This window comes from Macrobrachium nipponense, chromosome 10 (assembly GCF_015104395.2).
Source record: "Macrobrachium nipponense isolate FS-2020 chromosome 10, ASM1510439v2, whole genome shotgun sequence".
Classification (NCBI taxonomy): domain Eukaryota; kingdom Metazoa; phylum Arthropoda; class Malacostraca; order Decapoda; family Palaemonidae; genus Macrobrachium; species Macrobrachium nipponense.
Window position 1 is genome coordinate 52,062,558 of NC_087204.1, and position 24,266 is coordinate 52,086,823.

Below are 24,266 nucleotides of genomic sequence, written 5' to 3' on the forward strand. Positions count from 1 at the left end.
ACCAACATAAAATAAACTCATTCAACTTCTCGTTCCCCCTTTCTTGCCAAGTGGACTCTTAAATATTCTTCATTATATCAATCAAGAATTCCTATGGCACCCTTCTAATACACTTCTCTTAAGAATCTCTCTATGCTCATTGACTCTACGATCTTCACACTGGCCAGCAGCCAACATTTCTATGTCGCCTACCTGTACAAGCAAATCAAAACACGACCACCCTTGACAATACAGTGGTAGAAAGGCAGATGTGAAGTGGCATTACCCAGGTTAAGTCGGACTCAGCTTACGTCGTCTCGAGGTTACGTTGCTCTTCAAATATATTCATCAAAAATTATTTTCCAGGTTACAGCAATTGTACTGGGTTTATGTCGCCAGTCCAACAGAAGACTGGAACCTTAATATGGCTCCAAAATGGTAGGATGGAGGAACGTGTGCGTCAAGTGTAAGCCTTACAAGGGAGGAGGGCACGTAGAGATAAGTATATCTTAGTTTTACCATACCACTAAGCTGATTTACAACTCCCCTAGGGATACAGCTTATTGTGGGATCCGAACCACATCGAGAAATGAATTTCTATCACCAGAATAAATACCTCCGATTTCACGTTGTCAGGGCGGGTAATCGTACCCTGACCCTGAGATCGGTAGTCAAGCGCGTAACCGACTCGTCCCACGAGAAACTAGGAGGACATATAACCCCTTGGAGGGAACGTAACCTAGAAAACGCTGAAAAGTTAGGGTGGGTGAAAACGATACTGGAAAGGAAGGTCCTGAATACTGAGGAAATGCAGAGTGCACATATACCTATGTGTAGCGTATCTTTTCTGCTCAGCGGGTTTATTCAACTTTCAGAAGCTCTAGTATGAATATTCAAGGGAACGAAGTGTTAGTTCGTCGAAGCCATCCCCTGTAAGGGAAATCTGTCTAATATTGAATATACAGACACACACTCACACACACACATAAATATTCAGTACTTACGGCATAGTTGTATTGTGCGTTATGCTCTGGGTCGTTGGCAATGATTCGCCGCTCAGTTTCTGAAAGAGAAAAAGTAATTCAGTCATTCTTTTCAACTTTAAAAAACCAAACATTTTTACAAATGGTTTAAAAATAATATATAAAAGTAAAATATATACTTAACACTGATTTCGATATCAAATGGTATTTGCGGTTCAACATTTGCGGATATAAAAAAGTCAGGCGTGTATATGCTGTGACATAGCTTCGTAATATATATATATATATATATATATATATATATATATATATATATATATATATATAAATTTGAACGACGTTGGAGGCGCTCACTGAGCAGAACTAAATTCTCCTTTTGCCCTGACTGGCAATGATTCATATTAGCAAAAGTCTATTAAAAAGGACATTTTATTTCAACAATATGGGATAAAAGCAGCCTCCCTGAACATTGTATCCGACCTTCACTTGGAGGGCAGAGGTCAAGATTTCATAATATGAAAACGAACATAAATGGTCGGTGGAATCGTTAGATTCAAGTTATCTGGCGTTGTAACGACTATGGTCACCAACGCCTGACATGTTATCGGTTATAATTAGACTGGATGAAAATGGGGAAAATATCCTTAGGCGAAAGCGATCGATACTCAAGATGATAGCTATAAGGAGCGCAAACTCCGTCAGAATACATTCTCAAAACAGGTCACGTCAGCCTTTCGTATTGACGGAAGAAAGTTGACGGACATAATCTTCAAATGTCAAAGGTCCCAGAAGGAGTTTTGCCAAACATCAGCGTAGTGTGTGGTCTCAAGAATAATCTTTACTAGGGCAATAAAGAACCAAGATACGTTTCTTGTCAACATTCGTTAGAAACCAATTCTTCTACACAGATAAGTCTCATACAATATCATGAACAGAAAAACATGTCTTGCAGGTATGTCAAAGTATTTACATAACGCTACGAAACCCAAAATCTCGCCCATCCAAAAATACAAACATATTTCAATCAAATAGCAAATTAATGCTTCACCCATTACGGTCCAATTCTTTATAACGAAACCAAAATTTATTGAAAACATCTGAGGATTTTTTAATCCTTTCTGCAGAATACTACAAAACTTATTTTTTAGAAAGAAATAAAATCATATTTTACGGTAAACTGGTAAATTTTGAAAAAGACGTTCATATACGACGAACTAACTACCTTCGTATTGAAAATAACACTATACAACTATGAAATATTATATTGCTGTCTTTGAACAGAAGAGGAGACAATATACAACACCTTACACTAGCTGCTTCTACTCTGAACCCACACTTACGTGAACATATATCAAAATGAATGTCTCAAAACCTCTCACGAATGAGAAACTAATATCTTTCAGATGAATGTTGTGAATGTAAGTAACCCGATACCTAATCAATACTAGTCCCGAGAAAACTTCAATGAATAAAATACGGAGCCCTTTAATCGATTCAGTGCAATGAAACGAAAAATAAATGTGGGATTACATGCCTATTTGATATAAAATGCCGTTATCTCGTTATCTATGAGAGCATACTCAAGATATTACCGTCATGTTATTGACTTCACTAAGCTCAAAATATGACTAAACCTCACTGAATTCAACCAATGGAGTTCATTAACCTTGTATATATGGCAATGGATAATTACAGTGTATGGTAAAAAAAAATAGGTATAAAATCTCATAAAGCTGTCAATTTCATATTATATCCCGTAAAAGTAGACATATCCAATGACCTCACATCCCAAAAACTTGGTACTATGGGTATCATATTTTACTCCGACTTAACCCAGTGCCTCGGTAGAGAGAGAGAGAGAGAGAGAGAGAGAGAGAGAGAGAGAGAGAGAGAGAGAGAGAGAGAGAGAGAGAGAGAGAGAGCCGTTTATTCCTATTCTTCCGTGAATTCTGTTTGATCAGAGCCATTTAAGAGATCGTGATAAAGTATATTCCAACATAAGCGCATTCAACCTAGAATCCGCCATAAAACTAAGATCACTCCAAACTCACAACTGAACTGGCTGTATGTTAAAGAAGTAACCAGAATGCTAGACTTAGAAAAATCATATCACCGAGGAAAAAAAAAATAACTACCGCCACATTTCCACGCTCCAATCATTATGAAGGTTGCATCGTAGTATGCGTATGTTATTCCAATACACACTACCTACAGTTGAATAACAACGTGGCATCAAGAATGTTAGAAAGGAAGAAAAGCTGCAAAGGAGCAAATACGTCGAGCGTAACACAGTTCGCTCCCATCCATACCCATTAATATACACAATTGTACACATAACCTTGAAAGGTAAAATATGAATAATATCGAAAAAAAAGGACGTATTAACACGTGTGCGCTTGAAAACTACCCGATTTGTCAATCCCAAGGTCTGGCGGAAGGTGTACACAGGATAAACACAGTTCAAGATCTATACGAGGATGTCTGTGCGTGTGGAGACGCACGCAGAGGGCTTTATGTTATGCTCAACGATCTAATCCTAACTGATGCCAACAATGATCCTTTTGCTCATTCCGAGCAAAGCATTTTCTTCCCTAAAATTGTTTTTAGAAGTAAGGATGCAGGCAACGTTTTACTAAGCACATATGCTCAGTCTTCTAACACGTATGAATAAATCATGGCCACGGTACACAGACACAGATCCTCAAAATTGCCCACTTTATGAGCGCAAGACTCCTTTTCTTTATATAAATTCTCAAACAACTGCTTTCGATATAGTTTCTTAATAATGACATCTGCCTCGAAATCTGAATAAAAAGCGTCACATGACTACTATTGAAGGCACTTCAACGAATGAAGGGTGAACAAATCACGTTTTCCAGTTTCAGTGGAATAAAACAATAACTTGATAAGTTGCTTTACAATGACTAAAATGCAGGCTGCTTCTGATGACAAGCCGGAAGCAAATGAGTGTTCTCAAGATGTGAAGATCTGAAGCATGGTTCTCGTGACTTTGCATCATATCACGTGATGTGTCTGCAACTACCTGCAAAGCAATACAATTCAAGGGCATTTGTTATCTTTCAGGATGAAAAATCTCAGATGCTCAACTCTACAACACATCATTTTCAAAGTATAGAAAAAAAAGGAATCCAATCAACGGTTGACTCCAGATGGTGGTTGCACTTTCAGCCGCATATGTTTGTTTGTCTAGTTACCAATCCTGTTTGTTACCAGAGCTAATCTAAAAATTAAGGGACAATTATAAAAAAAAGAAAAAAGCTTTCCTTCTAAAATCATATATACGTCTCGGGATACTAAGAAAGTCAAGAGCCTTTCCCTTTGGTCGTTTGTCTGATCGTGTGTTTATTTTTGTCACGTTTATTTTTCGAAGGAGGTCGCTCATTTAAGGACCTAAGTTCAAGCCATGGCTGGTGAAGCAGAACTTGAGCACTGTGTGTGTGTGTGTGTGTGTGTGTGTGTGGTGTGTGTGTGTGTGTGTGTGTGTGTGTGTGTGTGTGTGGACTCTCTTGAATGCTCTCAAGTTATCAAAGTTGCTTCTCGAGGTCGCTCTCAGAAGATAAGATCTCAAACTCGGAGCAGGGCAGGTGAAAATGAATTTATTATCGCGTAACATCAGTCATGACAGGAAATGCGTCACTTTCCACTAGCCCAAGTTATAAGTAACAAGGAAATAAAGAAGAAAAATACTGGGGCAACATGCCAACCTCTTCCCAGGTGAAAAGTGATAAAAATCAAGGAAATATGAACCGACCACCAACAAGCAAAGTTCCCCGCAAGCTTAATTCTCCGACCAACGAATCATTATCATGTATTTATAATTATATGCATCCACATACGATATCCTTTCTGTGATTGGGAAAAATTGCACAAAATTCAATTCCTTTCATAAAATAACGATGGTGCACAACGAACAAACAAACAACAGGAATCACATATCTTGAAAAAATGTGTAAAGTAATGTGTTTTACGTCGTCTAAAACCGGTAAGCTGTTTTCCCTTAGCTTTACTCGTCCACATTTTCGCTCGAACTTGACGATCTCGAAACCCCGGCACCATGCACAGGGAGAGCGAATTCTATTTACCACTTGTTTCGAAAAGGAACAAACACAAGAATGAACATGTCACTGCGAAAAGGATAAGGCTGGCTTCTCGAAACCTAAAAATATATTTAATTAACTTTAATGACTCATGACCCAAAATCGCTCTCTTGAAATAGGAAAAACTCATAAATGACCAGAGAGCGCAACAATGAGTATGATACCGAGAACAGGAACTCAAGTCTTAGAGTAAGCAGGAATACCCCTCTACTGTAAATAACGTTGATATTTTTCTGAAATTCAAATGGATAAAAAAGCCTGTCATTTTTTAGAAAATAAGCACATCTCCTGGAGCACAGACCACGTAAATAAAGGAGCCGACAGATGGCAGTCTTGACCTAATCTTTCAGCAGCCGACTGCCAGAAACTCATCATTCAGGTGACTGGAAAAAGAAGCTCAGATGACTGATTAATCTGCCAAGTCATGATTATGATACATCCTAACAGCACTACTTACATAAACATCAAACAAATACACCATTCCCTGGATTCTGAAGTTCACTTATCCACATCTATATATATATATATATATATATATATATATATATATATATATATATATAATATATATATATATATATATATATATATATCCTTAGAAGACAGAGCTGCAGCTCTATATACATCTCATGAGGGAACCATAGGGAAAGGCATCGTACGTCGGCTAAAGAAATGTACCTGCGTACGATGCCTTTCCCTATGTAGATAGATAGAACTTACGGAGTAAATGAACAGAAAGGGAAGCCACGAAATTTTGATAAAGACGGAGGTGGGAGAGGGAAAACTGGGGACGGCAAACCTCTATTCGCGTGTAGTTATGCAGGCTCTGTATCATGAGAGATCAATCGATCCCGTGTTTTCCAGTAGCGAGGGAAAGGTCCTCCTCGCTCTTTACTCTCCCCAAAACCACCAGGGCTAAGATTACAACTTTAGGTTTTACAAGAAATGAGGAATGAATGCACCCCTCCCCCATCTCCCCCTCTCTCTCCCTTTCTGTTCGTGGATACACACACACGCATATACATATATATATATAATATTAAATATTATAATTATATATATAATATAATATATTATATACTATAATGTATATGTTTGCATGCATGTGTGTGTGTGTATGCTTAATAGTGTTTATTTCTTTCTCTATGTCCAGCATTAAATGGAGCTGTTCAGGTACCTGAATGATTAAAAAGTTTTGGCAATGGTCAGTTTCGACCAACGGCTTCGTAAATTTACTGGCATTCAACCATCGCCAACCAATCGGTAGAACAAGCATGTTACTGTTTGGCTGTCACTGGTGGTCACCCATCCACAAAACAAAAAGCCAACGACCAAACCTACGAAGCTTATAGCTCGGAAGACCAGCGATGTCTCAAACGCCTTAGTGTAATTGACTTTTGGCCTTGTAGCCAATGGTCGCTCGAAACAGACAACTCAACTTTTTCGTTAGGTGCTGCCATGGGAAGTGTTGACTAGACGCTCAACCCTCGTCACTATCCGGGTCTGGACCGGATACAAGGTGGCGTATGTCTAAATAGGATATACAGTAATGTCTACTGGAATCGTTCAATTAAAGATGAATCATGCCATGCAAAATCCGACATCATTTTATAACACAAATGAAAACCATATTAACAGAGAAATCATATCTGCATCACATAAAATAAGATGCGTTCCTTCTCCACACAAGGAAATTCCCTGTCATTAAAAGAAAGGAAAAGAGAAGAAGAGGAAGAAAAAACTTGGTAGTAAGCGAGAAAATGCTACATATTAGCTATTTGTTATACTGGCAAGACCCACATGCGATCAAAGTCCTACGCGGGCGTTGGTGAGGAGTTCAGGTGTTGAGATATCACTTTGTCGGTTCAGATAGGCGCACTCATAATCATAAGAAGCATGGTCACTCAATGAGCGGGACACCCCAGCGCTTTCGCTGTAACGGCCTGCTCCCCTTGACTGTGACGCATTTTATATTGGAATGCCCCAGATGCTTACCAAAATCACTGATCATGACAGAATCAATTGCAGTGAACTGCCTGAAGACAATCAGAGAATAAGTCCTATTCCACAAGACCAGAATCTACCGTTTGCACAAGACTACAAACGCCTGCCATTTATCAAACCCGAAGAGTTTATTTCCATTTAATATCTAATCACAAGCAATGAATGAACGTGTTTTTAAATAGCGCTACATAACAGATTCTCTGAATGGTGGAGAATCCATGCCTGCATATATTATGGGACATTCCAAGTCTTAAGCCCATATCTACGTACGTTTGAATCACATGCCAATAAAGGGATGGCTAGAAAATTCGATTTTACTAACTAGCTTTACCGAACCGTTGTAGTGCTTTTCATTCTTAAAATTTTATTCTAAAAACAACTGTAAACGAGAACACAATTAATAGACTTATTTCTAAGGATTTGCGGTATTCTGCAAATCAATAAATTACGTGAATTCCCTCCACTCAATGAACTTAAAATACACACTTGTCTTCATCGATAATGTATAGATAGCTGCTCAAGCTGGTTGATCATAGAGTTGAGAGTGGAATGTACTTGGGGAATGGCGAGGAACAGCTTAGAAGGCTCGTGCTGTTTGAGATCCATCTCAAATGTTTTAGACATCTTCATCCACTCAGTCTGGGTTAGTCCTGTACAAGTGCATCCCTCAGCATAATTTGACGTTGAACTCAGCAAAGAACTAATAGTTCAATTGCCGAAGAGGCGCGCGAGTCCTTAACAGAAACGCAAAAGGAACTAAACCTATGTATTGGCAAGGTTTCATCTGCAGAATCTGTCATTATTGTTATCTTTACTGCCGATATTTTACTTTTTCATTATTACGGTGAATACTATCAAGTTAAAGTTTTTCTACATTCAATTTTCGTATATAGCCCTCTGGACCTGACTACTGTAACCACCTAAGGTCTCTAGCTGAAATTTATGTTATATAATCTATGCACTCCAATATTATTATTGTTATTACCAGTATTATGATATTATCTTTTATACTTTTTCAGCTATTGTGTGGATCGTGCTGTTTATTCAATTTTTTTTAACATGTCTCATGTATCTAATTGTTTTATGTTACTGTCTGTATTTTGTATATTCCTGAGCTGAAATAAAGGATATTATTATTATTATTATTTACTCCCATTTGATATTTCATCGGATTCACGGAACGATCTAGAGCATAAAAACATTTAAAAAGTAGTACGCTGTTTATAGGCTCTAGCAACTCAACACTGAATCTTTCTCTCTAAATAAACTCACAAAGCCTGAAAGCACGCAGGAACTAGATGGGCTTAAATACCTAACTCTTACCAGTGGATGATCGAAATCCTAACCATCTAAGCGTTTTTATTTACCCAACTCCTCTAAAGCTCCTTGTCTCAGATCTTTAATAAATTGCTTTCGTTTCGAAAACGCTATTAAAACTTTTTAGCCAAGAATATCCCGGCCAAGGGAGGCCAATCAACCCACCTAAACAAAACTTCCTTATAAGGCCAGGCCATAAATAAACCTTGCCCTCACTCACTTGGAATTTTAAACATTTCTTACGTCCTCATTTGTTTCTGAGTATATAATATGACTTATCTTTGTGTGTGTGTGTGTGTGTGTGTGTGTGTGTGTGTGTATATATATATATATATGTGTGTGTGTGTGTGTGTATGTGTGTGTCTACGAAAACAAGTCATTAATGTGTGGTCCTCATATGCAAGTACATTTCTTAAATGTTTCGCGGTAAATTTCGTGCATCACGATATGGCATTTATAGGTGTTATTCATCGTTGATAAGATCACCAGCCACACCGAGAAAATTCTATTAAAAAAAAAATTCTCCTTTTGAAAAAAAAAACACCTAATTTTTAAACGTTCTTCTACTATCCAAGGTATGGCGTCAATGTTATCAAGGAGAACATTTTAGTTTCGGAATATTTACTTAAGAAAACTAATATTTCAAACCACATATTGAAACGTTTACTGACCGCCTTTCAGCCTGGAAAAAGAAACGGAAGTCTCTCTCTCTCTCTCTCTCTCTCTGCATATAGCAAGCGAGGAATTCCTTGTTGGACGAGTGGGTTGCGCACTCGCCTACCAATTTGGTATTCCGCGGCCGCTTTCCCGCTCTACTGACAAGGAATTAGAAGAATTTATATCTGGTGACTAGAAGTTCATTTCGCGATGTAATGTACAGTTCGGATCCCACAATACGCTGTAGATCCCGTAACTAAGTAACCAATTGGGTCCTAGCCACGTAAAAATATCTAATCCTTCGGGCCAGCCCTAGGAGAGCTGTTAATCAGCTCAATGGTCTAAATAAACTAAGATATACTTAAGCAAGAGAAATGTTATCACATTTGTTTCGTATATGATAAATACACAGGTTAAGAGCCAATTAGATAGTTTTAAATTTGAACAATTCTCTCTCTCTCGCAGGATTATAGTCTCAAGGAAATGAAGTAGCAAAATGAGCACTTAAATTAAAAATTCAAGTACAGTATATGAATTATAGAAAAACAACAAATATCAAATCTATGCCTTAACACAATATCTGGCCTTACCCACAGCGGACCTCCCTTATTTGTATTCTGACGACCATTTTCTTACTGGGAATGTGACATGAGGAGGAATAATTACGCTTAGGAGAACTTTTCCTCTCCGCCGAACACTCCTCTCATACCCACGACATCTAACCCTTTTTCCTTCATTTCCTTAAAATAAAAAAAATAAAAAAAATTTCTCTCTCCATATATTTTCAGATTCAAATTCTATGGTCCCTGACTTTACGCGATGGTGTCCGAAAGTGTTTGATTGGTATTTTTACGTAGCCCACACATAAAACATTGTATAAGCATCGTATTTACTTAAAGTCTAACACGTTTAAGCTCAGAAGGAAGCAGAATCTGAGGTACTGAACCTGAAGGCAATGGCCTCGTTTTAAAGGAATGATTACATGGAGACAACATCAAAAAAAGGGAGACAAAAAGAATTAAAAAATAAAATAGTAAAACATACGCAGAAGTTTCTTCGACGCAATCAAGTTCTCTGTACAGCGTAAAATGTTGTATGTAAATCTTAGCCATGGTCCATGAAACTTTCAGCCACAGCCAGATGGTGGCCTGTGTTCTTGGCAACTATAGCGGAGTCAGACGCACGATCAAGGGTTAATTTGAACCTTAAATAAAATAACAACTACTGAGGATAGAGGGCTGCAATTTAGTATGTTTGAGGATTGGAGGGTGGATCACATAGCGATCTTCAACACTAGTATTGGGTAGTTCGGTGGTCTTCCACCAGGGCGGCGTTGTAAATCATTGCGGCCATTTTTAAAGGTCTGGTAACCCGCAACTTGAACAGGGGATCAGGTGTTAGTGAATGTTTTGTGAATGTTAGTGAATGATTAGTGTGTAAATATTCAGTGAATGTTTAACGAGTGTTTAGGGTTTAATGAATTTTTAGTGTTTAAGTGTTTTGGGTTTAATGAAAGTTTGGTGCATGTCTGTTTAGTAGTAAATGTTTAGTGAGTGCTTAGGGTTTAGTGAATGTTTAGGGTTTAGTGAATGTTTGTGTTAAGTGAATGTTTAGTAAGTATTCAGTGAATATTTAGTGAGTGTTTAGTGAATGTCTTGTGAGTGTTTAGAGAATGTCTTTTGAATGTTAGTGTTTAGAGAATATTTAGGGTGTAAGTGTTTAATGAATAAATAGTGGATGTTCATTTACTGTTTAGTGTTTAAAGAGTCTTTAGGAGTTTAATGAGCATTTAGGGCTTAGTGGGTATTTAGTGTTTAATGAGTCTTTAGGGTTCAGTGAATGTTTAGTGCATAGTGAATGCTTAGTGATTGTTTATTGTTAAATGAATGTTTAGGATTTAGTGAGTGTTTGGGGCACAGTGAATATTTAGTGAGTGTTTAGTGTTTTGTGAGCGTTTAGTGTATGATGAGTGCCTAGGCCCTAGTGAGTGTGAGCGTATAGTAAATGTGTATTTAGTGAGTGTATACCAAATGCGAACATTTAGTGACTGTAAGTGTATTGTGAATGTTAATGTTTAGTGATTGTATATTATTGTTTAGTAGTGTTTGGTGACCGTATGCAAAGAAAACCCTGTAATTTACAGGAACTATTTATGCTACACACCTGCTTAGATCCAAGAGCAGATGCTTTGGCCTTGACCACAATGGTCGGAGCGCTTAGGCTGACCCATTTTTGTAAGTTCATTTTTCTCTGTGAAATGGATCATCAACATACCAATTTGCAGCCCTCTAGCCTCGGCAGTCCTAAAGATCTGAGGGCGGACGGACAGACAAAATGACATCTCAATAGTTTTCTTTTATAGAAAACTAAAACCGCAGAAACAAATACTGCCACCACTAAAAGCAACAACAACCACACAGGAAATAACAAGTATATTCCCATATCCTCAATTTTCAAAGCTACTGAGACCTACGAACTAAATATATCAATTCATTTACTGCCTACGCAATCAAAATGGACCTGCAACAAAAAGATCATAAAAAAGGAAAAAAATAATAGAAGAAAAGAAAATCTACGATTTGTTATTAACAATGACCAATAAAGAGACACCCACTGAACGAAATGGAATTTCCTGGATGATTTAAATCATCCCTTGAAATTAATGCAATTATAATGGCCTCCATCAAACGTCAACTGAAGGTGTTATACACATGCCACATTTCCACTTTCCCCTTTTGGCTTCCACATACCTTGCACAACCTGCTTGTTCTTGACCCCTTTCATTTTCAAGTGCTCATAACGACAGTTCAGTTGTTTGTCGACGTCACTCCCGACCACAGGTACTCCGCCACAAAAGCTCAAACATGGGAGTCAGTTGCCATCATCACTCACAGAATGGAACGGGATGAATTCTTTTCAACATCACCACAATATTATTCACGGCACGGGCACAATGCAGAAACGATTCTGCGTGGACCGTTTAATCACAACTGGGAACGCTTTTGGCAGGATTCACGCAGGTGAGGAGGAGCATCTCCCGACACAAAACACGGCAGGAAACGGACTACCATATGTGCCAAATCGAAGCATTTTCTTATCACCCGCCTGATAACGGCCGTCCTTATCTCTTCGCCTAAAGCCGCCAAGAGATAAATGGCGTAAAAAGGGAGGCTATAAAATCATGAAATACAACCACGGTGCTGATGAAATAATAATTAACCTAAGAATATATGGAACCGTTAAAACAAGCCGATGATTCACGCTTCCGGTGGTGTGGCGGCGAGCGCGCCGAACCTTTTTACCCAGTGATGGTGGCCATTACGCCCTTATCTATAAATACTCTATCTTATCGGGGACAAAGTATGAACTCATGTTTGTCTGTAACAAATTTCTCAATCTTATACACCAATGCTTTTCGATCATTTCCAGAAAACTACTGACAAGATTTGTATCACGAACTTTAAAAAAGGAACCGTTACAAGTGAAATAAACGTTTAAATTTTAGATTCTCTTTACAAAGGAACATAAACGCCATTATACAGCTGTATTTGGATCAGTACCCACACGTAATTAATACATGAAAGACTACTGTGTACCGGTGATCCTAGTAATCATGATGGCAAGTATTCACCTCCTTCAAAATCTGTTTGGAATCGTTCAAGACGCTCGAATTTTAATCAAAAAAATTAATCCCAGAAAGATCATTAATCGATCAGAATAAATCATTTTCAAGTAACACAATCAAGCTATATCTAACAGAACTGTTTTATATCAACAAACATGCTTCATACTGACGGATCAAACACTTCAATTATTAAAGGAGATTAATAGATTTCTTTATGGCAAAATGAATGTTCGAAGCATTTAACATGGAAGGACACAAATATTCATTCCAATTAGCAACCCTAATCACGAATTGACTCCGCTAGTTAAATATTCCCGGCGATCATAAATACGAGGGCTACAGTTATACAGTTAACAGTTGCATGCCATCGCCATGTGCACCACACGATTGCATACATAAATACAATTAGAGCAAAAGTGTCTCATTTCTCGGAATGAGAATGATAAGCTGCTGTGTGCGGGAAACCTTTACGCGACGTCACAGGCCTTCGGCGTGGGTGGCATTCTTTGGCATTCTGAAATGCTTCTTCTACAGTTATCGAAAATGCTATAGTGTTGTACTTTCAACGCAATAATAAACAGCACTTGTCACTTCCACTGAAAAATGACACCTAACTTTATTCCAGAAATATACGACTGATTTTCAGTGCGACTAGTACTAACATTTCAGCTTCGAAAACTGATGAGTTGTTATGTTTTTCGTAATTCCAAATGTCTCGGAAATGCTAACAATGGAATTGAACTACATAATGTCAATGAACATTTATTTTCAGTTATATGAACTTGAGTACGGAAAAACTGAACCTCAAAAATAATATTCTATAAATTCATTGACTAACTGGAAGCAGAAATTGTGTTGTAGAGCATGAACAGCAAAGCAATTTGGGTAAAATGATCCACTCTTCCATAAACCTAACTCTCAAATCTAGAAATCTAAATAAGACTCTGGAAACACTCAATCCTGTAAATAGTTCCAAAACTTATAAAAGAAGAAGATATCGAGCACTTCTGACTAACATGTTTGAAAAGGCAAAGTGGAGAAAAGAGAAATGCAAAGATAACTGAAAAGGGAGAACCACATTACTCAACCGTATTCCAAACAAGGAGAACTCCCTCATAATAAATAGATATGAAAAAAAAATTCTGGAATAACTATTTGTCTGAAGTTAACATGATTTGTCCCGACACCACACAACAATGGCAGTACGCAATTTCTTTACTTATCAGCTACCCTATTATGATGGGTTTGAATAACTCTCTGGGAGTGATGCATGTTTTTGCATAAAAATCTCATATAACGAATGACCGGTGCATAGGTTTTACTGTTTAGTTTCGGCTAGAGGTACACTGAATAATTGTTAGCTGTGGGATCTCTTGAAATGGAGCACGCTATAATCTAAGGTGTTTGTTACTTTTCATATTTTGTCACTGAAAAGAATGCCCGACCGACAAAGCAGTTCATAAGTTGAAAGGCTACTTGGAACTATGAAGACTGCCAGACAAATTAATAAAACAATTTGCCTCCGAATGTCTGAAATGCACAAAGGCTTGCCAGCATACCGTCCCCAGTGACAAGCCATATAATTTCGACAGCAACTAAGTGAATCGGAGAACAGATTGTCTGAAAAGGGTCACTGATGACATGAAAGGAAGGAGACATCAAAAAATACGAGAAATACATGGAAGTTTTGCTTCTGCATGGAAATACATAGGTGTGTGTGTGTGTGTGTGGTGCAAGAGAGAGAGAGAGAGAGAGAGAGAGAGAGAGAGAGAGAGAGAGAGAGAGAGAGAGAGAGAGAGAGAGAGAGACCATTGTCAGTGTTTTGTGGGTAGAAAAACTAGCCAAAAATCCTTAAGAATTGACACTTTATTGACGACTATTCTATAATGAAAATCTACCATCAGCTCTGTATTCGCCTATCCAAAACAAATTAATAAATGGGTGAATTAATACACATACATAGGTGTTACCTCAGCATAAAAATAAAGTCCTCTGGCTTTCATTGACATCACTAACCATTAAGATAACTTCTCCAAGAACATCTAAAAATCTTTGTGTTTAAAAAAACTTCTCGGAAGACTGATTATTACTTAAGAGAGTGAAAACTTGCATCTCCTACGGAAATGTAAGCAACCACCTCAACCTTTTCAAATGAAACACTTTAGGAAAAAACTAATTTCGAGCTTTCCGCCGCATGAAATATTCCCCGAAATCAAAATTTTCTGTCCTCTTCGATATTTTCGATTATTCAAAATGACCGACGCCTGAGAAAATGTAATCCTGGGGCCCCAGACAGCCATTTCTGGCCAGTAGGCGATAATAATGATTCAGGACTGAAAACAATCCTCACAGACAAACGTGAATCATTACGATGCAAATCAGATACCTGATTAGGAATCTGGCACACATGTGAGGCTTAATCGAATCACTCGATGCTTTTCATGAGGAAAATTAGATTTCTCTTGCATAAATCCTTCTGCGTGTATTTGGGATATTCGGTTCTTCCGTGAATGTGATTACAAAGCATTCTGAAATACCTGAAGTGATATTACCCGATTTATGTTGACTGATATTCAAGAATTCTTCCATAGTTGTTAAAAGATAGTTAAAAATTAATGATAAAATGAACTTCCCTAGGTTAGTAGTTCCAATCTGTCTTTTACATAGCGAGCGATCAGAATTTAATATCATGAAGGGGAAGAGACTTTGGAAATTTTCTGTATTATGTACATGGTGGTTATCCTAATGTGGTGGTTCGCAGTCACAGGGGGGGAGAACTGTTAGCGACCCAAACCGATATCCGATCATTTCCCCTCCAGCAACCAATTCGTGATAAACTGCAACCTGATCTAGGTTGTAACTGGTGACGCAAATGCGCTCATCAGTCCATATAAACATACAAAGCATAATAATTATTTTGCAGTTTTGCTCTGGGGCGACGCCGTGGGTTCTATCAGAACAAATAGAATCCAAAGGATGAATTTTGAAAAGAATCGAGTCCCCTTTAATTCTCCAGAAACAGTTCTTTGTGATAAGGAGTCATTGTTTCCTATAAACAGGGTTCTTCTATAAGCAAACTGACTACTCTGATGTACGAAAAAAGGATTGATCATTCTAATTATCAGTATCATGAATCGCTAACATGCTATGGAAACCAGAGTATCCTGAAATATTACAGCCTAATGTAATGTTGGTCATTCCGTGCATTTTTGGGACTATGCAAGCCATTCACATATAAAGAGAAGGATTGGTAATTAGGCAGAATCACTTATTCATCATGACAATTCTTTCTTTTTTCTATATATTTTTGCCTTGTTCTGGTTAGCAATCCGAAAACCGCATATTCAGCGATACTCAAAATCGATGGAAAATAGAATAATATCCGAAAAAGTTGTCCTGAAGTGAGCACAGCCATAAAAACAGTTAATGAACTCGTGAAAAGAGAATAAGAACGTCCCGAAATCGATTATGTTAACAGTCGCATGCTGCAATAAAAACAATGACGTATAACCAGAAAAGACTCTTTGTAAATTGACTAAACACTTGACAAGTTAGCGATGAACCTCTCAAGGTCTGACGTGAGGTCCTCGAAATGAACAACAGACGTCTTGGAACCAGAAATAAGGCAGAGTAGGGTAGCGAGCCCCCTAAGGGAAGACTTGCCTTGCATCAAAACTAACTTATGATGTTAAGAGAAATTAAACATTTTTCTTCTTAAACTTTAAAGAATGCCCTCTCTATGTTTTGGTGCATATAAACGTATCTTACTTTTAGGTTGGTGTGAATAATGGATAAAAAAAATTTTGGAAGTGGACCTTTTACCCCCCACCCGGGGGCCAAAACGCCCATAGCAAAGGCCTTTTACCCGTCAGAATACTATGGAGGAGGTTATATAGAAATAATAATTAAATGCAGAAATCTTCATTTGCTGTCATTGTAAACAAATTAGACTTTCAATATCTATAATATTTCACAATATATGTAAATGTTATAATGCAAAATATCCTTTCTAGTTGACTTAATTAGATTACAATTGTTATCTTAACTGCCAGGGAAATAAGTGTATTTGAAATTCATTTTCAGTTATTCATTATTTTTTGTATATTTGCCTTAGAAATATACAGAACGCTGGTTCTGAATATTTGCTTGATGAGTTAAATAAATAAAATAGTTGTTAAATAAAGAACAGGAATCTTATTAAAATATAAAACTACACCTAATTATTTTTAGTTTGCTGTTTGAACTGCTTTTTCAGGCCACCATGGTAATGAAAACAAATTTTGTGAAAAAAAATTCCATCTAAACTGGTATATTTTCTTCTAGTAAAATTTTACATGAAATATTATTCCTTTGAATCACAGTTCTGGCAAATGTAAGAAAAATGTCCTTGAGTGCAATGTTCATGTGGCCAGTTTCCACATAACAAACAAACACCCATTTTTCAGACGGCGTGCTGTTTGCAAATGGGTCTCCGCAAGTTATGTAAGACCATTCATCATGGCTCAAAGAAACAGGAGATGGAGGTTTTTTCTTCTTCTTTGGTGCTTTCCTTGCATGTGGGAGAGACCTCCGTGAACTCAAGTTGAATAACCAGTGATTTGTAAGGGGGTGAAGTGGTTATTTCAGCCTTTTTCGTTTTCCTTTTCCTATTACGCTTTTGACTGGACTTCAGTGGACTGCACAGGCCTTTCAATCGCACGAACCTCAGTGGAAGCTCCAGGTTTTGAACGGCAAGGAACTCTTTGAGAATCTTTCTCTAAGGCAGGTCTTGGGTTCTCTGTTCCATTTGATGGACCGGCATTCTGAATAGTTTTTCGTTTGAACTACGACACTCTTTTATGACTATAGGCTTTCCTTTTACATAGACAGGACTTCAAGACTCAGTCAGTCATTTTTCTGTTAATTCTGTTGGACTAAAGGCCATAAACCTGTTGTTCTGAAACCATTATTAGCCTTTTCAATGAAAGTTTTTTTTTTGCTGAAAGTAGTTGCAAATATCCCTACAACATATTGGATGATTCTCCTTCCTGCGTTTGTGACTATCGTTGCATCTGCTGCTTTATTATTGGCAGCCTTCAAAGATGTGGAATACGAAACATCCAGAGGCTGCATTTTTCGTGTGCATTGAGGCGGCAAAGATATCATAACAATTCCCTTATCTCGTGCAAAATCTATAGCAGCTAATATTTTGTGAGTATGAAGTCCATCACAGATTAAAATATGTTTGTTTTGTTGAGAAGGCTCAGCATGAGAAACAAAGTGCTGAAACTATTCTACAAGACAATCGGCGTCAGTCCATCTATTTGCAGAGCACTGGGCAATAAATCCGGGAGGGCTGCCATCCATTAACGCCTTATGTTGACTGAACTATTCACACCAGCTGCTCTTCTAGGCTTGTTGTCTTCGGTTTTTGTATGGAGAGCTGAGAGTTTCTCTTTGAAAAGCATTTACCCAGTATTTCCCAGCTATTTTAGATTTTTGGCAGAAATGGGAAGGAACTTTCAATTTCTCTGCAATTTCATAAGCACGTCGCCTTGCATCTGCTGTTGCTACTTCAGACAGGGTTTTCTCCATTTCTTGTACTTAGCTTATTAACATCTCAAATTGTGCATTAAACTCTGGCCTAAAACTCCAAATTGAATAATATTTCCAATATATTTCACCATTCCATCTCGAAGTCACCTTAGAGTTTTACAAGGAATGCTATATTTTCTTATCCAGATTTTAAGGTTTGTCCTCCACTAATGCATTGAGGACAGACCTGAGAGGGTTTCTCTATAGGGCGCACGCTCCGTTTTCGAACCAATGACGAGGCATTATTATTCTGAAATACCCGAACATTCCGTCAGAAACTCTAGTGTTAGCTGTTTCTATTTATAAATATGGTGAAACGCCTACCTCCGGGTAAAAAGCCTACCACCAGGCTTCTTGCCCCATTGGATGGTGGCCTTTTACCCTAAACTTAAAATTGAGAAAAAAAATCAAACGTTGTCTCCTTGAGTTGTGAAATAAACGATTAAAATCAATCGCATTTTACTCTAATATCCTCAAAAGATATGTAAAAACCCACGGGTCTTTAAACTAGCAACAATCGTTTCCCAAAATGCTGGTAAAATCGCACAAAAAATACATGGAAAGTGGTTAAAATAAAAAAATTTGGTCAAAAACTGACAACACAGCCCAGATGTTTACAAGAGTTGGTCATACCACTGAGTACACATGGCGCAGCTGAACTAACAATCCAAATTGATGTAAGCGCTCAGAAATCCACAGATAGGTACCTAAGGGAGGCCTAGTACTTCACGGGGGCCTCTTACCCACCTTACCATAACCGTTGCAACCAGTGTAACATCTATATATCACGTCTACTAAATATATCAGACATTGATTATACCCAAGACGGATAATCAAGACCAATGTTCAAATTGATGATATATGCTTATTTCTCTTGCAAGTTAAAATCCTCGGTATTGACAATAACGCTGTTATTCCCGAAAAAATCCTTAAAATGAAGCAATGAAAATTCTTTCCGTAATGACAAGGAGCAACAATAAAAATGACTTGGTAACTTGGGTCCCAGATATTTGTTCAGCTCCCACTATGAAATAATGCATAATCGACGATCTTCGACAGCATAAATAAGAGAAAGACCCGGGGTCATTCTATTGCTGGAGAGAGAGAGAGAAGAGAAAAGACCCGGGGACATTCTACTGCTGAGAGAGAGAGAGAGAGATGAGAGGGAGAGGAGAGAGAGCGAGAGGCATGAGAGAGAGAGAGAGAGCCACAATGAACGAACTGAAGCCAGCATTCCATCCCCGTAATCACCAGATTTCACTTCTCAGCCAGGATTTTAGCAGCAAAGCGAGAGAGAGAGAGAGAGGGATGGGCGGGTGGTAGACTGAGGGGAAGGGGGGGGGGGGGGGTGTGTCGTCCGCATTCAGTATAAATTCATAACCACATATCCTTCCTTTCCAAGTCTCTCATGCATTAATATTTAATCAGTATCAGACGAGCGAGAATACTCCGGTCTTGAACGGGAGTTGCCTCGACGTCAGAGCCGAGAGATTCCGTCCTCTAATTCTAGGGTGAATGAGTTTTTTTGGTCGATAAAGGAAAAAGCATAAAGCCTGCATCGATCTAGCTCTGTCTAAAAAATGTCAAGCAAAGGTTGCTTCCATGCTTTTACTCCATAAGAAAAATTAAACAATCCAAGCAATTTGCCCACATTATATATATATATATATATATATATATATATATATTATATATAAATATATATATATATGTATATATATATATGATATAAACAACTCAGATGTGGTATCTGTTGTGAACCATATTGTGAACAAAAGGAATGGTAGGTTTAAAAAAAAGGTAAGAACTACATAATATATAGGAATTTTTTCAATAGTATCAACTTACAAAGGCATTGTATCATTAAATACCAGCACAGGTTCTCTGAATTGGAATTTAGTGAGAGAGAAAAAAGAAAAAAAAAAAAAAGGGGGGGGGGGGGGGGGGGCAAATCAAACAAAGGCTAGTAGAAAATGACCTGGAAATCAATTCGACTGAAATGACATTAGTGGGTAAGATAAACGTAAGTCTAGTGCGACCTGTACTACTATACGGACATGGATCACGGTGAGACAATAAAAGTATGTCCAAAAGATTTTGTCCTTTTTGGAACAAAGCTTCAAGAACAACACTAGGAGTCAGATGGCAGGATATATTTAGAAATGATATCGTAAAGAACACGAAGGAAGTTCTATTTGCAAAAGAGATACTGATGAGAGGGAGATGGAGAAGCCTTGGACCAGCTACACTACTGTAGGCACTAGAAGGGTTGGTAGACCTAAATCTCCTTAGACGAGAACTACTAAGGCAAGGGCTGGAGATGAGGAGAGGTTTGTGAAGATAAAGCACAAAAGATGACAGATTTTACAGATCTTTGCAACCGACTGCCAAATCGAATTTTTTGAAAATTACAATTGAGACTCATCCTGTCATGGAAAAAAAAACAGACGATTTTCATAAATCAAATGACCAATCTCTCGAGCTGCTGCTGTGACACAAATGAAAAAACAAACCGACCGAAGAAGGACAAAGATTTCTCACGCCACAGCTAGAAAAGCAGCTTGACATATGCGTCTTGTGTCGCACGTTCGCCAAAAGCAAATCTATATCTACCTAAGATTCTAACTCGTGAAGCTTTCGCAGCTCTTTCCCCCTCACCAGTAGTGTCTCCATTTCTTAGTTTATTTTTTAAGGTAGCTTGAATGAAATTTCGGGAGAAATCTTCACAGGTGGCAGTTTATACCACACACGGGAACTGATCACAACACTGAAAGTATTAGTAATAACTGCAAGATTTAATGCCCCAGGATAAACCTTCAGGGAAAATACTGAAATTTTGTCAATTGAATGCCGTTCCCAACCAACTCCACTATTCCCCTAACAAAATTCATTTCCGAATATCAACAGGAATTCATTCCGAGGCAGCACGCATCTAAAAATATCCATCTGAAATTTTTATATGCCGGAGGCTGCAGAAATGACGTAAACTCGAATCACAGGCAAATATTAATCAGCGAATAAAAATCTTGAAAATATTCCCGAGTAATCAATTCTGTCTGCATTTTTCCTGAAGTAAAAAAAATACCGGGATGAGGACTGCACACACAACTAAATCTGCGTACATCAACTTTATCTTCCATAATAAAATAATAATCTAATATACTTTTATTTGTATCTGTACCGGAATCTGACAGACAAATACACATTTCAACTGAAAATACTTCTATCGTTTTTAAAAGCCTGGTGTGCTATGGCAGCCTCGCTCAAATTCACGAGTTAGTTCGAATCCGACCAAGGAAGAGAGATTCATTCATTTCCCACTAAGATTCAAACCTTGTAGTGATAAGTGTATCTAACAAGTTTAATGAAACCAAGGCATTTAGAAGTAATTGTGGTCATTACACAAACATTTACCTGGAAACACTAATCAGTGGGTTCTATATATAAACTTCAACCTAGAAAAACAACTACCGTTCAAACACTATTATTATAATAATTAAAATATAATAAGGATAAGTTTACAAGCTCTATAAAAAATGTCTCTGACTTTGACAGGTATAGTATGTATATGTGTAAAAGCTTTAATAGATTTATATAATTCCATATAGCATGATATGCTGGAGCATATCATTGCTATAGGGAATTGGTTCATATCATGACACTGAAGGGAGAGATTGTACGTTCATTACACACTCGTAGTCAAGGAACTGTGACGATCCCCATATCCGAAAGTGTGAAGTCGAGCATTTAGAAGTTAGTGTAGCTATTAAAGATACATACATACATACATACATACATACATACAGACATACATATATATATGTGTGTGCGTGTGTATGCGCAACCACTGCTAAGTGTACAAACGCTTTTGAAAGTCGTGTTATTTCTTGAAAGAAAAACCTGCCATCGTCAGTGCGTTACCGGTAATGCAAGATGTGTACGTACACCTTCAGCAAGAAGAAATGATGAAACCAAACACCCGTAACTAAATCTAATAATGACATCTAATTCTCGGAAGACTCCTTGGCCTTCCTTAATTAATATCTAAAACGTTTGGACCCAAATTCGATTCCCGATCTGGACCACTTCAAAGTTCAATCACGTGGCCTTTGTATCCGCTGCATCTTTCAGGGAAAAGTTTGGATTTTAATAATATCCTTTCACTCACATCAATATTTTCCTACTTAATTCTCTAATTATATTACACCTTACACACACGCAGCGCATATATATATATATATATATATATATATATATATATATATATATATATATATACACACACACACAAACACCTACACACTCGTGTGTAAGGTACAGAGATGTAATTTTATATACCATATATATATATATATATATAGTATATATATATATATATATATATATATATATATATTATACACTAGCTGACCAAACTGGCGCTGCACTGCCAGAGATAACTCTGAATGACAACTGATAAAATCTCTCTCTCCTAACACCCCCTCTACTCTCTATCTCTCTCACTTCCTCTCCCTCTCACACTCTCTCTGCCACACCTTTTGGTGCCACTGATGTCTTACCCCCATAGTATTCTTTTCCAGATAGTAAGGCATATGTATACCAAAATTAGGTATTATAAATTCGTAGCGACGAAGTCTACGGACAGAACCAGCCCGTTTCAGGGAAGCCCTTCTTACCCACACCACCACCACCCTTCGGAGCTAGTGATGTCTTACTTTCTAGATAATAAGTCTAGATAATAAGTCATATGCATACCAAGGTTCGTTATTTGTTTGTTTGGCGCTTTTACGTTGGATGGAACCAACGGGACCAACGGCTTTACGTGACTTCCGAACCACATCGAGAGTGAACTTCTATCACCAGAAATACACATCAACAAGCTGGCGTTTCGAGGACACAGCCTCATTTTCAAAACTGGGAAACACAATTATAAAATGTAAAAATTAAAAAGACTCAGAATTAAGAAATTTACAAATAAAAAAATTAATAATTGAAAAAGCAAGATTTAACAGACAGGATGTAAGAAACAGACCGCCACCTTTCAGGAGGGGAAACAGTGACTGAACGACAGCAAACAAAAACATAGTGGGTCAAACTCAAGACAGGTATAGTGTTGTAGAGGTAGTTGAGGTGAGGTGGCGGCTCTGGTGAGAATCTTAAAATGTTTATGTTCGATATCTTGTTTACATTTTTTGGCATAATCCCGTACATTAGTTACAGAACGGGTACTAGGTTAACCAATCCAGATTTTTCTAATGTACGGGATCATGCGAAAAAAACTGTATAAACTTTTTAAAATTCTCTTCAGAACCACCTCACCTCATCACTTAGCAATAACTGAATCGTTATGCACTAAGAAGCTTGTTCACTCATTAAACAACCAAACTACCTCCATAACACTCTTCATGTCTTGAGTTTGACCCTGTCTTTGTTTTTGTTAGATGTCATCTGGTCCTTGGTTCCCCTCCGAAAAAGATGGCGGCCTGATTCTTACATCCTGACTGTTAAATCTGGCTTTTTCATTAAATTATTTTTTTCATTTGTAAATTTCTTAATTCTGAGTCTTTTTAAGAGATATATATATATAATATATATATATATATATATATATATATATTATAATTATAATTGTGTTTTTCAGTTTTGAAAATATATTATATATATATATATATATATATATATATATATATATATAATATATAGTCACAATACCCTCTTAACTTCCCGAATTCCTACACTTTTTGGATACGCTTGTCAATACAAAGCCTTAGATCTATGTGCAAGAAATGTTTAGTAAATTCTGATATCCGATAGGAGCGTTCAAAACCACTTCCTGAGTATCAGCCCGATTATCAGCATAAGGGAACGTGCTGGGGTCGAAACCTGTATTGGACATTAAAATTTGTAGTGACAACGCGTATCCAACTGTGTGAATATTTCAAGAAGTTAAGAGGGTATTGTGGTTATTGCAATTACATACGTATCAAGTAAAAAGTGATCAATAGATAT

The 24,266-nt window shown here is 37.5% G+C and overlaps 1 protein-coding gene across 1 annotated transcript in view; it reads right to left on the bottom strand.

Moving 5' to 3' along the window:
- The window catches only part of LOC135223612 (phospholipid-transporting ATPase ID-like), a gene marked incomplete in the record, with an annotated part of 252,267 nt that overhangs the window by 202,727 nt on the left and 25,274 nt on the right, over window positions 1-24,266 (bottom strand). The window contains 1 exon segment of the mRNA XM_064262219.1: window positions 984-1,042. Coding sequence (XP_064118289.1) covers window positions 984-1,042 — 59 coding nt within the window.